We start from the raw sequence: 16,402 nt of genomic DNA on the forward strand, positions 1-16,402 counted from the left end.
CAGTGATGATTCTTAATGAAGTCGCAGCTGAACAGGATTATCTACAACTTGCATGTCACATTCTTCTCTTGCAGGTTTCCACATGTAACCGGGTCCAATCTCATACGAAGAATCCTCGATAGCCAAGGAGAAGCCCATAATGGGTGGACTGAAGCCACAGGCGGCTATTTGGCTGCTTCTGCTTATCGCACACACTCAGGCAGTGAGAGAAAGTAATTATTTTCCAATTGTTTTTTATACCAAAGATTTATTCACACATTAACACCTTACTTATAGATCCACTCAAAGATCCGCGGATTTGCGGACGGCCTCAATGTGATTCGAAAAGTACTAAGTTCAATTATGGCGAACAACTCTACAAATATCAATACACGGTTGCTGTGCGCACCGAGTTCGCCGGATCCGGCGACAACAGTTCTGACCTCTTGCTGAAGTCCGACTTGGAAATTTTCTTCCCAAAGCCCTGCGAGGGCTACTTGAGGATCAACGATGCCAAGCTGTACGATACGTTGGACGAGCTCAATAACGACGAGAGCGATTCCTCCGAGAAGACCAAGGAGTACGACTACTATGACAATCTGGCTAACGAAGAATCTGAGTCGCAAAACTATGATAATATGCATCCTAAGAGCTCTGATTTCAATGTGGATCTTACCAAGAATCTTCTCCGATTTGCTTTCCACGACGGCCTCATCAGCGAGGTGTGTCCGCAGGAGCAGGAGACACCATGGGTGCTCAACATCAAGAAGGGCATCCTTTCGGCCTTCCAGAATACCATGATGCGTTTCGACGTCGATGCTAATACAACTGAAACCGATGTCTCCGGTCAATGTCAGGTGCAGTATGCACTGGAAGACACTGACAGTTCCTATGTCTTGATACGCAAGACCAAGGACATCAACTCCTGCCGACAGCGATATGCCACCCACTCCGTTCTCCAGACTACGCCTTACACATTCCGCGACGACAAGACCATTTGGCCAATCCTTAAATCCCAAAGTTACTGCAATGTAAGTACAATTTGTAAAACAATCAATGTACTCTTATTGTCTCAAACCTAATTATATAAATTTCTATACAATTTGATCTAGCTCACCATTGATAACAACGTTTATAAAGAAGTCAAATGTCTGGAGACACATCTTCTGGTGCCCTTCTCCAATGCCAGCTCAGGTGCCCTGACCACCAGTACCAGTCGGCTGAGGCTCGACGGGGTGGAGTCTTACAGCGCTGGAGAGTTCTTAGAACAAAGTAAATAATTCCTTATTAATTATATAATGCAATGTATAAACGATGGTTAATCCACAGATCCCGAGCTAGTCGATAGACGTGCCACTCTGGTATTTGATCATACACCTGCTGTAAAGCCTTCGCATGATGAAATTAAGGCTGCCAGGGAACTTTTGGTGGAGATGTGTAGAGTTGGCTTTCCCAATATCCAGCGTGAGTTCATCGATGTCTTCACCAACTTTCTGCAGACCTCCAAGAGCCTCGACTACAAGACACTATCCGTGCTGCTCCAGCGGTCTGCTAGTACCTGCGAACAGGGCAGGTAAGTAAGCTTAATTCAGAGGAACTAGTTAATATATACTTTAAATAATATTTCTAAATCGTCTACTGCAGAAATCACCTGTTGGAATCGCTTCCCTTCATTGGTAGCACCGCCTCATATAAAGTGATGCGGGATCAGATTATCAACGAAAAACTGACCAAGCAAATGGCTCACGACTGGATGACCGCATTATCCTTCATCACACGGCCCGACGAAGAGACCCTGGAAACATTCCATTCGATCCTTGAATACGCCAAGAATAGACTGGATGCGGAATACACCCTGGGAGCCACTGCAGTGGTGCACAGCTTTTGCAAACACCACGAAGCTTGCGAGGAGAACCTTCGAGTTCAGCAGATTATCAATCTTCTGGAGACCGAGTTTCTAAACTTGTATAACCTGTTTAAGGGAGAGCGTCGCACCCGTGAGCGTATGGTGATCTTGCTGAAGGGATTAGGTAACATTGGAGTGGTGTCATCTGCATTCGCCGAACAGCTACAGTGGATTATTCGTGAGGACGAAGCCCCTGTGGATATTCGCCTACACGGTATCTTGGCTTTCCGAAGGGTTGACTGTGCTCGACACCGAAGCTACTTCCTGGATAACTACGGCAACTATACTTTGAATTCGGAACTGCGTATATACAGCTACTTGCAGGCCATGAGGTGTCCCGACTACATATCAGTTGGGGTCATAAAATCGATCCTAGAACATGAGGAAATCAACCAGGTGGGCTCCTTCGTGTGGTCCCATCTGACCAACCTGGCGAAATCAAATTCACCAGTTCGCATCGAGGCTCAGGGTTTGCTGCTTAATGATGAGCTCTCTGAACGCTTTAAAATGGACATCCGCAAGTTCTCGAGGAACTACGAACACAGTTTATTCTTCGACGAGTACAATTTTGGAACAACCACGGATGCGAATATTATCTTTGGAACCGATTCCTACTTGCCACGCATTGCTAGTGTTAACTTTACTGCCGATCTCTTCGGCCAGTCAGTTAACTTCTTTGAGTTCACGGCCCGCGCTGAAGGATTGGAGGAGTTGGCGGCTAACGCTTTTGGTCCCAAAGGACCTTTGAGCGGTCAGTTGCTGCGCAAGAAGCTCTCCTTCCTCAATCGCTGGCTGGGCAATGAAAGCGCCGAGGAAGACGATACCCTCGAAAATCTGCTGAGTCTGGATAATCTGCGACTGAAGAGGAAGGCTCAGCAACAAGCTCGTGCATCTGAGGAGGAAGAGGACGAAGATTACGACTTTGAGGAGTCCTTGGAAGGTAATAAGCGACAAAAGCGAGATGTCAGTACCACACGTAAGCAGGAGATCGATCGCAACGTTGACAGTCTTGGTTATAAGCTGAAGTACGACTACAATAATCCACGGGCACAGTTTGGATTACGGGTCTTTGGCAACGATCTGCGCTACTTCAACGTAGAGTCTTTGGTGGAGGTGATGGCCCTGGCTGCCAAATTCAATCCCTTCCAGCAGGCAAAGAATATACTTTCCGGCAAGGAGTTTACGTATACGAAGTCCCGGGTATTTCTGGATGCCTCATATACAGTGCCCCTGGCAGTCGGACTTCCATTGGCGATTCATGCCTTTGGAGCTTCCTCCATAGACCTTCGAGTTAGTGGCAACCTGGATGAAATGGATCCGCCCACCGATTGGCACTTTGATGTCGAAGGTCAGTTTAAGCCCTCGGTGTCCGTGGATGTGATCACCACTATGCAGACGGACATGTTCTGGGAACAATCCGGCATCAAGGTGAAGAGCAACCTCTACTCTAACTCCGAGCTGGTGGCCAAGCTTAAGGTGCGTGGCCGCAATCTGGTCTCGTTCTCGTTTGATCTTCCCCGGGATAAAAACGAGATTTTCAGTGTGCGGTCCGAGTTGTTGGTACAGAAGCGGGAGGAGCAACTGCCCCAGGAGGGCATTGCCAAGCGAAGTGCCAATTCCACATGCACCTGGCCAGTTCTCGATCAGGCCATCGGATTGCAGATGTGCTCCCACTACAGTGTTCCAGATCTGAGCAATGCCACCGAAATTTACCCAAGCCTTTTGCTGGCAGGACCACTTAACTTTAGCTTGATTCTGAAGAAGTCTGATCTAAGTGCTAAGAAGTACGTGTTCGAGTACAAGTGGGATCAGCAGGAAGAGGACAACAACTTTTCGCTGGTGTTTACCACTCCGGGCTCAAAGGTTCCCCGGGTTCTGGTTGCAAATGTGACCAAGGTGCCCGATGCCTTCAATGCATCCGTGGCTTTTGTGAATGGACCTAATCGTGTCTCCGCTGGTTGCAGCTATGATGGAAACCCGGATTTCAGACGCTTGGATATCTACTTAGATACGAATGGAAATCGATCGTTGGACCTTGGAATGGAACTGCGAAGGCACCAGGACTTCACTGCCTGGATTTACAATCCTCGTATGCTGCTGGCCATTAATGGTGTCAACATTACTGGTCTGGCTGGCACCGTAAAAGTAAACGAGAAGAATGGTATCAAGCAACATGATGTGGATCTCTCATTTGAGACCAAAAAGCTGCAGGCTGTGATCAAGGGTAACGTCGTCCAAACCGAGATAACCACCTCAACCAACATGACCATTAAATACAGGGTTAGTATCTGCTTAATTAATTAATTAATCAATTAATTAACGTAATTTTTTGTTCTAATCTAGTTCCAAGCAAATAAGATTGAGGAGATTAACTTTGCCGGAAAGCTGGTTAATAATGGAGATAAGAGCAAGACGGAGTATCGCGGTAACATGAAGCTCCAGACCTCGGCATATCCCAAGCTAAACTTCGCATCGGAATCAACGTGGCTTAGTCTTCAAGGCCACACCGAAGGAATGATCAATTACAATAATGCGCCGGATTATGTTAATCCCAACTACACTAGTTTGGTTCGTTTGGTCTTTGCTCGCTCCCAAGCTGACGACACCTTCTTGGATGAAATGCAAACGCGAGCCAGTCTAGAACTGAAGCTTCCAAGGTCAAAGATTGACTACCGCATTTTAGTTAGGTAAGTATATTTTTAAATCTTATTTTTAAAGTTTTTTAAATGTGTTATCGTTACTTGAAGGCACAAAGAACACATGAAAAACGGAACCGAGCACAATGTCATCGTTGGTCTTAAGTACGCTCCTGAGAAGGAGATCACTGGACTGTTTTCCGTCCATTTGCCAAGACGGAACCTATTTGCCATTGATGCCTACATGAACGTAACCGTACCGGAGTTCAATTCGTGCACAGCCAGTCTTAAAGTGAACGAGAAAGCCACCAAGGATTATATCGTAAGAATGAAATCAATATTTTTAATGTGGGTACTAAGTTTATGTAATTTAAAATCTCTTTAGATCTTTATTAACGGTTCATGGTTTACTGGACACTCAGTCGCAGTCAAGGCAAACTACAAGGATCGCAGCTCGCGGGTTCAGGCTCTTCACCACCTTAAAATGATTGTGGAAAGTCCATCCTTCAATATAACCTCCCTCAACATTATCTATCGCCGAAAACAGTTGTTGATCTTTTATGATATTCAAGCCAAATATGACCAAGATCCATATGGCCTTACAATACAATATGCTTCCAATGACCATAATCGCAATACCAATGCGGAGGTGCGACTAAAGGTCAAGGAACGTGACTACTGGATTAATGCTAAATTGTTGTCAGAGCAGCCTAAACTCCTGCAGCTGGAAATTCACATGGATAAGTAAGTCTAAGTCACATTTTTAAAGCCAGGATCTTTAATACATGTCTTACACCCTTAGAATACGTGATGTACATATTCAAGTTGGCCTGCTAAATGTGGACAAGCGCAAGGAGCTTTCTCTAGAGCTGAAGTGGGATGCTAATCGCGATCCTAGCCAGAGACTGGGCCTACTTGCCGAATACAATAATCCTGGAACAAAGCACTACGATGGAAATCTGATGATCACCTATCCGGAGCGCACCATTAACTTTGGCTTTAACTCCTTTACCGGAGGACCCAAATACTTCGGAAAGCTCCACGCCTCCTGGAGCATCAACGAGGTGATCGAGTTCGAGTACGAAGCGGGTATTCTGCCTGGCCATACACTCCATAACTGGGTAAAAGCCGAGCTGCGGACGCCTTTCAAAGGCTGGCGAGTCAACAGCCTTGATGCTGGCATTTATAGTCTGCAAAACCTGATCCTAGTCAACTCTACGCTCTTCTGGGCAGGTGATCAGAAGCTGCAGGTGGGCTACAAGAGCGACTACGACGTCAACGATCAACTTATGAGTTTTGATGTTCGCTTCGGCATCAATAGCACCATCCGGGATATTCCCACGATCAATGTGAAGGTAAAGCATTGGATGGATGTTAAGAAGGTGGACACAGAGCTCTATCTTGGATACAGTGGACAGAATGATACATTTAACACCTACAGCATGGACTCCAGTTGGGAGATTGAGAAAAACCAACGATACAATAATTATTCTGGTTTAGTGCATCTGGTAAGTCCATTCAAGGGCTACGAGAAAGGTGGTCTGGTGGCACACTTCTCACTGAGCGATCAACGTGTGGTCAGTGGAGCAGCTTCCCTAAACTTCGATCTTCGGGAGTTCACTTTGACAATGAACGGCTATGTCAAAAAGTTTACGGACAACATGCTAACCGTTAACATCACCACTCCGTTGGAGAAATTCCGCACCATCAACGCCCGCTTTGGACTAAACGAAAAGAAACGTCATGCCGTGGCGGAGGTCAGGGCTCCCACGGCAGCTCTTGGAGTGGAGGTCCTGGCGGATGTTAAGAATCTCCTGAACTTCGACGTCAAGCTGAGTGTGGCCACGCCGATTGAAAGTTTCCAACAGGCGGCAATATTTGCACTGTTTAATCCGGAGCATGTTGACATGCGCGGGCTGTGGAACAATGTCACCCTGGGATTCACTGGCGTATGGCACATGCAGAATATAACCGATTTTGAGTACTCCTACCACGTATTCACCCCACTGGCTGGCTTCGAAGAGAACGGTTTCATTGTTCAGCTACTGAAGAGGAAGGAGTTTGTCTTTCAGTTGCACGGCAAGATGTCCAACTATAAGCTGGGTGTGAAAATCAATGGAAAACCGAAGTCTGACTTGGTAAATCAACTGGGCAGCAATAAAATGGAATTGGAGATGCTCTACGACGCGGACTTCAAACCACTTAATGCTGAGATGGATTACAAGCCAGATGCCGATGAGGAGTATTTCTCCTACTTCACGGACTTCCAGGTGGACACTCTTGTGTGGCCAACTATTGTGGGTAATGTGGATATTCAGGAGATCATAGATTTCTATCTGGTTGTAGGCCATGTGGAACTGCCACAGGGCAAGGTGGAGTTCAAGGATCGCCTCCACTACCCTGACTACATAAATGTCCACAATCTTTTGACCGTGACTACACCATTTGCGGTGGCCAAGAATATAAAGTCAATTGTGGAGTATCACGTTGACTTACACTTCAACGCGTTCTATGAGCGCGTCAAATTTGTAGTCAACGATGACAAGGACAACACACAAGAGCTGGGCTTTGTGTTTAATTACACCGCACTGCAGGATAATGTTAAGCCCAAGGCTCATGACGTACAGATCACGCTCCTCACACCCTACGAAATGCTTCACGAAATCTACGTTCACGGACACCTCGAACTGGATGAGAATGCCTATAAGGGCAACATCAGTGCGGTTACGGCCCACACACATCTTTCAATGGCTGCCTCCATAGAGGTTAGTACTCGTGTCTAAAACGAAGCTAATTTATTAACAATTATATTAAACAACAATCTCTGTACTCAGAACGAGGACAGCTTCTTGGAAACTTCCGTGGGCATCCTGTTGGAGACGGACGCCATTCCCCACTATGGATGCCAGGTGTACTTTAAGAAAGACTTCTCAGCCGTGGATAAAGCCATTGATATTCGATTCGAGGTCACCGACAATGGAACACTCAACCAGGTAATACGAAAAGTAATAGTATATTACAGCCTACTTATCCTATTTTCTTTATTAGCTTCACATTGCCACGGATTGGCACACTGACCCGTCTTATATTGTTAACGCCAATGGAAGGATTAAAACCACCATGCTGCCACTTCAGATGGCGTCCACTTCTGTTCTGGTCATCAAGGGTCAGAATCCCCAGCTCAATTTCGATCTTAACTTATTGAGCCAGAATGGCCAGAGCATTGGCTACGGAGCGCGTGCCAACAAGAAAAAAGATGTCTTCAACATTGAGGTGTGGACTCCAATGAAAAACTTCCGAAACATTTCCATGCACGGTACTGCGATTAGAAGCCCCAGCGATCCCGGCCGATATGATGTCTCAGGGTTCTTGTACAGAAATATGGCAACATATGGAGTCACAGGAGCCGTCCGCATGACCGATAGTCTGCCAATCGATGTCGTTTTGAGGGTACAGCCCAAAGCTGGAGGTCGAGATGGTGTGATTGAACTTAACATCCATGAGGCGGGACCGAAGAAGATTCGCTTTTCTTTTAGCGCCATTGAGGATGGCAAAATGTGCCAGATGTCAGGAGGTTACAGTGTCAGCGAGACCAACGGAGCTATGGATTTCTCAGTTCTAGTGGAGAGCACGGAGCCAGAAATCGCACGCATTAATTTCTACGGCAATCTTAGTCCCAACTCCGAGGGTTCCCTTGTGGGAGACTTGAACTTGGAGACCCCATGGAAGGAGCTCGGAATCGATACGGTGCACTTGCACTCGGACGTCGGTTTTGTGAATGAAAGAGGCCACATAGTGGGCGAGTATAAGATCGGTCAGTATATAGGCCGAGGTAGCTGCCTGTGGTCTTGGATTCTAGCCGAGGATATGCAGCTGGTACTGGAAAACTACCTGGAGAGACCAAATGCTAAGCCAAGAATTGTCCACGCTAGTGCCAAGTACCAGAACCCGGGACAAACATACGCCCAGTTGCAGGCGGGTGGACGACTGAGCGTCGATTCCAAATGGAATCTCGACGTAAATGGTAGTGCAGAATATAAGTCAGTTGATGATTTCAAGTTCAGAGTTATCACCGCGTTGCCTTTGCCTGTTGGAGATCGCCACCAGCTGAGTGCCAGCTATCAGGGCAACGTGATCAGCAAGCAGTTCAACAATCCTGATTTCGTCCTTGAGACCAGCTACGAGAGTGTGGAAGCACAAAATAAGCTTTTGTCACGAATTTCTTATAAAAATGACACCAATAACCAAAAGGGCTTGGGCCATGTCGAGTGGGGAAAGATTCAGAACTTGTCTGTAGTGGAGGGTGACTTTGAGTTGCTCCACAAGCTGGGAGCCCAAAAAGAGTTCTCTGCAAGGATAATCACGCCCAAATTTAAGAATGAACACACATTTGCCCTTACGGGAAGTTATGACTTGGAAAAGTCGGGTCACCACAACGTGGTGGGCGCCTTGGACTATCCTGCCAGTCGTCGCATTACCGATCTGGATGTGTCCTTTAGTTCGCTAAGCAACATGCATGGAATCTTCAACAGCACACTGCCAACCTTCCTCAATGTCAGTTGGCTAAAGACAGACTTTAACTTTACCACCAACAAGTGAGTTAGCGAACAATGGACTGTACTCTTAATTCATTTTATAAATTTTATTTCACCTTGCAGTGGAAAGAGCTACCGCTACTGTCGTTGCTTCTGGCCCCAGGATACTGCCTACTTCAAGTTGAACAGCAACTATGATAGCGACAGCAACAACTTTAACCACAACCTCAATGGCAATGTGGAAATAGAAGTTCCATTGGCAACACGGCATCGAGCGGATATGGTGTATGGCTTGCAAAAGCGGCGCAATCAGGATGCAGGAAATGTCAAGGTCGTCTACAATGAGAAGCAAGTGCTCGATGGCAAGTACAAGCGGGTGGAACAGGCGAAGGCCCCAATATATAAGGAGACAACGGACATCTCGCTGGAGAACGAAGTGAAACCGCTGGGAATTCACTTTGTCAGCACCAGGGATGCCAGCGACCCCGCCGGAACCCAGGACGTTAAGCACATCGAGGTCTACGAGCTAAGGAACACGCAGAACTTCAATCTCACCGGTGAGTTGCACTCAAGGGCCACTCTCAAGGCGCAGGACTTCAAGGTGGTGGCCATTCATCCGAATCGTGCCGTAGTGCTTAGCACTAAGTACGAGGACGTCAGCCCCGAAGTTGTCAGGCATCACTCAAAGTTGGAGTTGTCGGAAACAGCATGGATTGGATACAACTTAGAGCTGGGTAATTTCAGCAAGGTAAGCGAAACGATCGATCATATTTGAATGATAACCTAATAGGAATTTTCCCGTAGGTTGGCAATGAGTCCCAGAGCTTTGCCCTGGAAATTTTCTATCCGAAGCGCAATCTCTCCTCTTCAGGACAGTACTACATGACGGACACAAACTTTAATTCCGACCTGTCTTTCCAATGGCTGGGCGGCAACTACGACCAACAGCCCAAGACTATACACAGCAATCTGCAATGGAAAGCGGAACCCCTGCATCGTGGAGATCGGGAACATCGCACCATCGCGCTGACGGTGGCACATCCCCTCCTGGAGAAGGACATAAACTGCAAGGCGACGTACTACCGTGGGCTGCGTGATCTGTTAAGGACACACTTGACCATCGACTACTCGGAATATCCTGACCAACTTATTGAGCTGGGTGCTCAGCTGACGGATAGATACAGTGAACTGGGCCACACCAACTACACCTTTCACGTGTACGGCAAACATATTGCTTCCGAACTGGATGTCCAGTTAAATGGAACTTTGGCGGCCAGGAACTCTTACTATAAGACGGAGTCTACAGCCCACTACAAGCGTGACATCTTCCCGGCGAGATACGGTAAATTCCTGGCTCTGCTCGATGTGAATAAGCGGGAACTGGAATACGAACGTCAGTCGCCATTCCACGCAGTGCGACTACACCTGCTGCCAACCATTCGGTATCCGATTTACGGGTTGAATGCCACAATTTGGGACACTCCTGATACAAACCACTCAGGTTACATATACATTGACATGTTGGAGCGCTATGCTCGCATGGATTTCAACTTGACGGAGGATGCCAGCCAGAATCTTCAAATGGTGGGTTACATTCCGGACACACGCAGTGCATTCCTGGACATTTGGCGCAACTACGAGGAGATACGTGTGATCGATGTCAGTTCGTATCTAAAGATGAATCACTCACGTCTAATCACTGGCCGCTTCCACTGGCGTCCATCAATCCGGCAGGAAGTTCGCGAAAAAATTCAAGCCGTGGGCAAATCGGTGTACAGCTCATTCTCGGAAGGTATTGATTTTTGGATTAAGTCTATCTATACGGAAACCACCGAATCCATGGGCGTGGTGTGGAACACAGCCAAGGAGTACAATAAGGATTTCATCGACGATATTGGCCAGCTGAGCGTTTTGGAGGAGGATCTCGCTGATCTGCGATTGTTTGTAAATCAGTCGTACGAGGCAAATGATTTCTATATCAAGAACGTAGTCAATTTCACGCTAACTATCCTGGATGAACTCGCCATCAGAGATCACATCGAGTCACTGCCCAAGATCTTCTCTGAACTGTGGCAGGCAATGGGGGATTCTGGAAAGGCTTTACGGAACAGCATTGTGTGGCTAATCGATACCATTAAAAGCACGTACAACAATCTTCTGGATGCGGTGTCCCGATTCTTCCATGGCGAGAGTCTCGTCTATATATCCGCTCTGCTAGAGAAGGGCATCGCAAAGTACGACAGTTTTATTAAAGATCTGCACATCAAGTTTATAAAATACATTGAAAATCTTTGGCACAAGACTTGGACATTGGCGGAGAACCACTGGAAGGCAGTCCTAAAGCTATTCGAGCCTCATCTTTTCAAGATGATTAGCTTTATAGAGACTACAGCCTGGAACCTCAGCAAGGAGGTGTTTGATTTCATATACAAGCGCACCAATGAGTTGGCGGAGTCTCCGTACTTCAACAAGGTCTCCAGTTTTACGGCTGATGCAGAGCGACTTTACCGGGACTTCAAGGCTAACGATGCCATCACCAACATTAAGAAGTATTCAACGCTAGCCTGGAATTTTGTCAAGGAGAAGTACTTCAAACTGGTACCTTTCGGCGCTGAGTTGAACGAGGTCCTTACTGAAATCTGGCAGGAAATCAAAGAACTTGAGAAAATTGATCAGGTGCAGATAATGGTGCAGAAGTACTATGAAGTCATGGCCAAGGTCGATTGGGTGGCAGACGAACTGCAACTGGAACACCGCCTGCACCAGGTCTACGGTCTGGTGAGGAATAAGTTCCGTAACTACGCCATGAATGCCTTAGAAACAGCCGACATGTATAGGGAGGCCAAGACCAAGTTCGTCTTTGATCCGGAAGTGGGCATTATTGACCTTGAACAGAAGCTACCCATGTCCTGGCATGCTTTCAACGAGACGCCCAAGTTCGAGGAGATTCCCGAGTACCAGGTGCTCGCCAAGGCGCAGAGCTTCTTTAGTGAAACCAACTCATCGATCGTCATGAAGCTTTATAACATGCGCACCCATCTGGATCCCAAGACCTGGCTGCCACCGTACTACTGTGAGTTTATTGAGTTTATACTTATTTTTATATTTACTTTAATTATTACTTTATTTCGTAGCTCGCGCCTTGCTGATTGACTCGCGTCACTACATGACCTTCGATCAGCGTTATGTGGGTCTGAATCTTAACTTTGACGAATTAGGAACTGGACGTTCCACTTCCCAATGCAGCTATCTGCTAGCCCACGATTTCTTCAAACGAAACTTCACCTTGCTTTTGGAACCAGCGGTAGGTATATAGGGAATATGCCTTGCTTACTTAATTAAATATATTTCTTTCAGAGCAAATCACTGGCTGGCCAAGGACTAACACGCAAGTTGAGCTTTATTGCGAATGGTCAACTGATTGAAATCGACCTCGAAACAGATGTAAGTCAACTATAAAACAGGTGTTTTACAGTAGATATTAATCTATTGAACTTATACCCAGCACATAAGCATTAATGGCAATCCTCAACCCATCCTACCTCTTAAACTCGGAGATGTGAACATCCATCGTGATCTGGACGTACTCTCCATCACCTCAGATACCGAGTTTAGTCTGCACTGCAATGTTCAGTTTGATATCTGTTGGTTCGAGGTGAGTGGATGGTACTTTGGCAGGACAGCGGGATTACTGGGAACCCTGAACAACGAACCCTACGACGAGTACACCATGTCCAGTGGCGTGATCTCCAATGGGACGCAGCGGTTCACGGATTCGTGGAGCCTGAAGCAGTGCAGGCAGAACAAGCTGGCTCCGACCCAAGAGGTCAGCAAGGAGGTCAGTGATGCCTGTAGCAGCTTTTTCCGCACCGGTATACTGGCCACCTGTAGTGCAGTCCTCGATCCAACTCCTTTCTACGAAATGTGTATGGATTTGGGCATGAAGTCGCCGCCAATTCGAAAGGGACACCCGGCGGTGAAAGGAGCCTGTGCAGCAGCTTTGGCTTACATTGAGGCCTGTACGGCTCTAAAGGTACCCATGCGGGTGCCTTCTCAGTGTGTATTGTAAGTTGGTTAAGCTTCTAATAACCAAATTTGAGTATTAATCATTGCTTGTTTAGCTGTCAGCTCTCGAATGGCTCATACGTGCCAGAGGGTACTTTCATGGAGCTCTCAGGACCTGAGATTCCAAGGAGCAGCGATGTCGTCTTCATCGTTGAAGCTAAGGAATGCAATGCCAATCTCAAAACGTCCAAGAACATCATGACAGTGGTGAGCAGCATAGAAGAGCAGCTCCAGGCCGCTAAGCTAACGAACAATCGGTGAGTGTTTTCCAAAATGTCTTTCTTTCACCTGCATGACCTTATGCCAATCCTTAAAACCATAGGTACGCTGTGATGGCCTTCGGAGGAGTTTCTCCATATGACAAAGCCAGGAGTGTCATATACGAACACAACGAATTCACTTCCAAGCCGGAACAGCTGGCGGACTACTTTGGCCACATCAACACCGGAAATGGCAGCAGCAACGATATCCTAATGGCCATTTCTGCGGCTGCCAAGCTGAACTTCCGGCCGGGCGTATCGAAGACCTTCATCCTGCTCTCGTGCAGTAAATGTGCGGCCAGGGATATGCGCTTCGACTACACATCCATCCTGCAATATTTACTGGAGGAGGGCGTAAACCTCCACATCCTGGCCGACACGGAGTTCGACTTTGAGCGAAGCAAAAAGCTGCGTCACTTCTTTGGCTTGGACAGCAGGCTGGTCTACTCAAAGCGGTTCCCCGAAGGTGATGCGGAGACCCGCAACACGACCCACATCCCGAAGAGCAATCTGGGAATCTGTACAACGCTAGCGGTGGAGACACAGGGATCTGTGTTCAGTGCCCGCAAGCTGCAGCCGGAGAGAAAGTATCCGATCAAGCGATTCGCTACGATTTTCGCCAAGCGGGTCGCCCTCAGTGCCACGCCCATCCAGAGCCAGACCTGCGAGTGCTCCGCCCACAACACGGGTGTCTCCTACATGGCCTGCTCGCCACAGGCTCTGCCAGAGGAGAAGTACGATCTGGACGACTATGTAAGTAGCTATTTGACTTCATACTTCATCATTTCATTCTTTATATATTCTATATCTACATTTGCAGGACTCCTTCAATAACTGGGACTGGGGAGACGAGCCGGAGAGCGAGACAAATGTAACGTCGTAGTTTATAGTCCGCCACAATTAGTTAGCTAGTTCAGTTATGTCCCTGCAGAATATAAGGTTTTTCTAATGCATAACCGACAGGCATATTTTGTAAAAATAAATCAAACCATATATAAATGCATTTGGTGTCATAATTTCCAGGCCATAGTTGGCCAAAGTTAACAAGTGACACGCCCGACCAGTTTTCTGCTTCCTATTCATTGTCTGCGCCAATCGCGGCCGCTGATTAAAAGTTGCCCGACCGCCTGCAGCAGCAGCAACAAACGATTGCATGCGGCATGCTGCATGTTGCAAGTTGGTGGCAGCCACTTGCGGTGGACCAATTGGATGACTATCACTTTTGCAGCTGGTGCTGCCACGGCCACGGTTGACGGAAACGGCAGGCAGAACTCAAGTACGTGTAACAACCTTAACCCTAAAGCGAGGCGAGCCAAGGCGATCCGAGATGGAATGGACCATGTCCGCTCACTCGAACCACTTGATACCCAGTTGAACCCAATTTGTTGATATAACGTTTCCCTGGAAAAGCGCACAATGGAAATTATGCGAGCCGAGTGGTAATGCAATACTTTCTATTTCAATGCTATGGTTACATCAACCGGCCGTCCTAGGCCCAATTGCGAATCTTTCACTTTTGGGCAAGCTATAAAAACCAGCGGACAGATTGCAGCCATTCGCATTGCTGCACAGAGATCCGGCCAGGTAGCCACGGACATAGACAAAATGTGGAGATTCGTAAGTGCGGCCATGGGAATAGGGAATCATCGCATCCCATTTCAACGCTGGATTGTCTTCCAGCTTCTGATTTGTAGTATTCAGCTGATTTGCGCCTCGGAGCACAGTGGCGAAGGATATGGCGATGGTTACGGATACGGGGGAAGCGGAGGCGGCGGCAGCGGATCAGGAGGCAGCGGCGGAGGAGGCGATGGCCACTTCCACCACCACACACCCACCACGTACTCGGAGATCTCGAAGCACGTGCCGGTGCATGTGATCGAAAAGGTGCCACTGCCCATTCCCCATCCGGTCGCCGTTCAGGTGCCCAACGTAATTCGGCTGCAGATTCCGGAACCCTACGCCGTCCACGTGCCCGTCCAGCAGGAGATCCACGTGCCGGTGTACAAAATAGTACCCGAAATAACCGAAAAGAAGATCCCCTACACCGTGGAGAAGCCATACCCCGTCGAGGTGGAGAAACCCTATCCCGTCGAGGTGATCAAGCAGATCAAGATTCCGGTGCCTAAGCCCTATCCTGTTCCTTTTACCATCTACAAGCACGTCCTGCAAAAGGAGCACGGCTGGTGATGAAGACAGTCGTGGTTGGTTAGGTGTGTAAGTTTTGGAATGCCAGCTCTAAATCGAAGAGTATTATTTTACAAAGCTAATGAGTAAAAATAGTGTTTAAGATAAAGTACTGCGTTTTCAGAATATACTGAAAATAAAAGACGTTACTGAACTAATTGAAGTCTATAAACAAACGAAAAAATATAATTTTGTTCCATAAATTTTCGGCATATGCTTTTATCCATAGGTTTTAATCTTAGCTGGGTTCTTTCCGAAGCTTAAAAGTTCTTGATAAGAATGTGAAAGTAGAGCAATGTCACTTTACATGTAGACTCCAAACTTTCGAAATTTGTTATCGAAAATTAGAAAGCTTATGCTAACTTTTCCATTCAAAGCTACAAATCTCAGAATCTCGAGCAAAGCTTTTTTTGAGCAGTCCTTTTTTATGATGGCGGCAAAGTGCGTATACACACGCTGACAACTGACATATATACCTCGCAGGTTCGTTAAACTTTTCCGAATTGATTGACGCTGTGTGGGAAAGTGTGGGGCAGGTTTCCCTCAAACCGATGACGTGCGCACGCTCCACACCCCAAGCTCATCGCACACCCAACCGACCAACCACCCACAAACCAACGCCTTCTCATCCGGTAAGGTGTTGCCTGGTTTTATATCCCGTATGTCCTTGAAGGGGACGTGCGGCAACTTTTCCGCGATTGTCAATGATTTTCATTTGTTGCACGCCGCTAGTAAAGTCATTCCCATTCCCGTAATGCCTGTCATTCCGTAGGGCAGTCAGTCAGTCAGTTAGTCAATCAAGCGCAGCTGCCGCAAATTATTTATGCACAACTTGTA

General features: G+C 47.2%; 2 protein-coding genes across 2 annotated transcripts; both read left to right on the top strand.

Moving 5' to 3' along the window:
- The first annotated feature begins 124 nt into the window (after positions 1-124).
- LOC117147033 lies at positions 125-14,380 on the top strand. The gene is made up of 19 exons (XM_033313731.1): positions 125-212; positions 277-1,010; positions 1,092-1,251; positions 1,309-1,552; positions 1,624-4,165; positions 4,229-4,572; positions 4,633-4,843; positions 4,907-5,265; positions 5,324-7,286; positions 7,356-7,514; positions 7,570-9,116; positions 9,180-9,804; positions 9,861-12,129; positions 12,191-12,360; positions 12,414-12,500; positions 12,562-13,121; positions 13,178-13,378; positions 13,444-14,134; positions 14,202-14,380. Exons 1-19 carry the CDS (start codon positions 140-142, stop codon positions 14,262-14,264), a joined length of 13,002 nt encoding a protein of 4,333 aa, XP_033169622.1. The 5' UTR covers positions 125-139; the 3' UTR covers positions 14,265-14,380.
- A 570-nt stretch (positions 14,381-14,950) lies between these two features.
- On the top strand, positions 14,951-15,739 carry LOC117148397 (keratin, type I cytoskeletal 14). The gene is made up of 2 exons (XM_033315766.1): positions 14,951-14,998; positions 15,062-15,739. The coding sequence occupies exons 1-2, from the start codon at positions 14,987-14,989 to the stop codon at positions 15,566-15,568; spliced, it is 519 nt and encodes a 172-aa protein (XP_033171657.1). The 5' UTR covers positions 14,951-14,986; the 3' UTR covers positions 15,569-15,739.
- Positions 15,740-16,402: the final 663 nt, after the last annotated feature.

The sequence above is a fragment of the Drosophila mauritiana genome, chromosome 2L, assembly GCF_004382145.1.
Source record: "Drosophila mauritiana strain mau12 chromosome 2L, ASM438214v1, whole genome shotgun sequence".
NCBI classification, from domain to species: Eukaryota; Metazoa; Arthropoda; class Insecta; order Diptera; family Drosophilidae; genus Drosophila; species Drosophila mauritiana.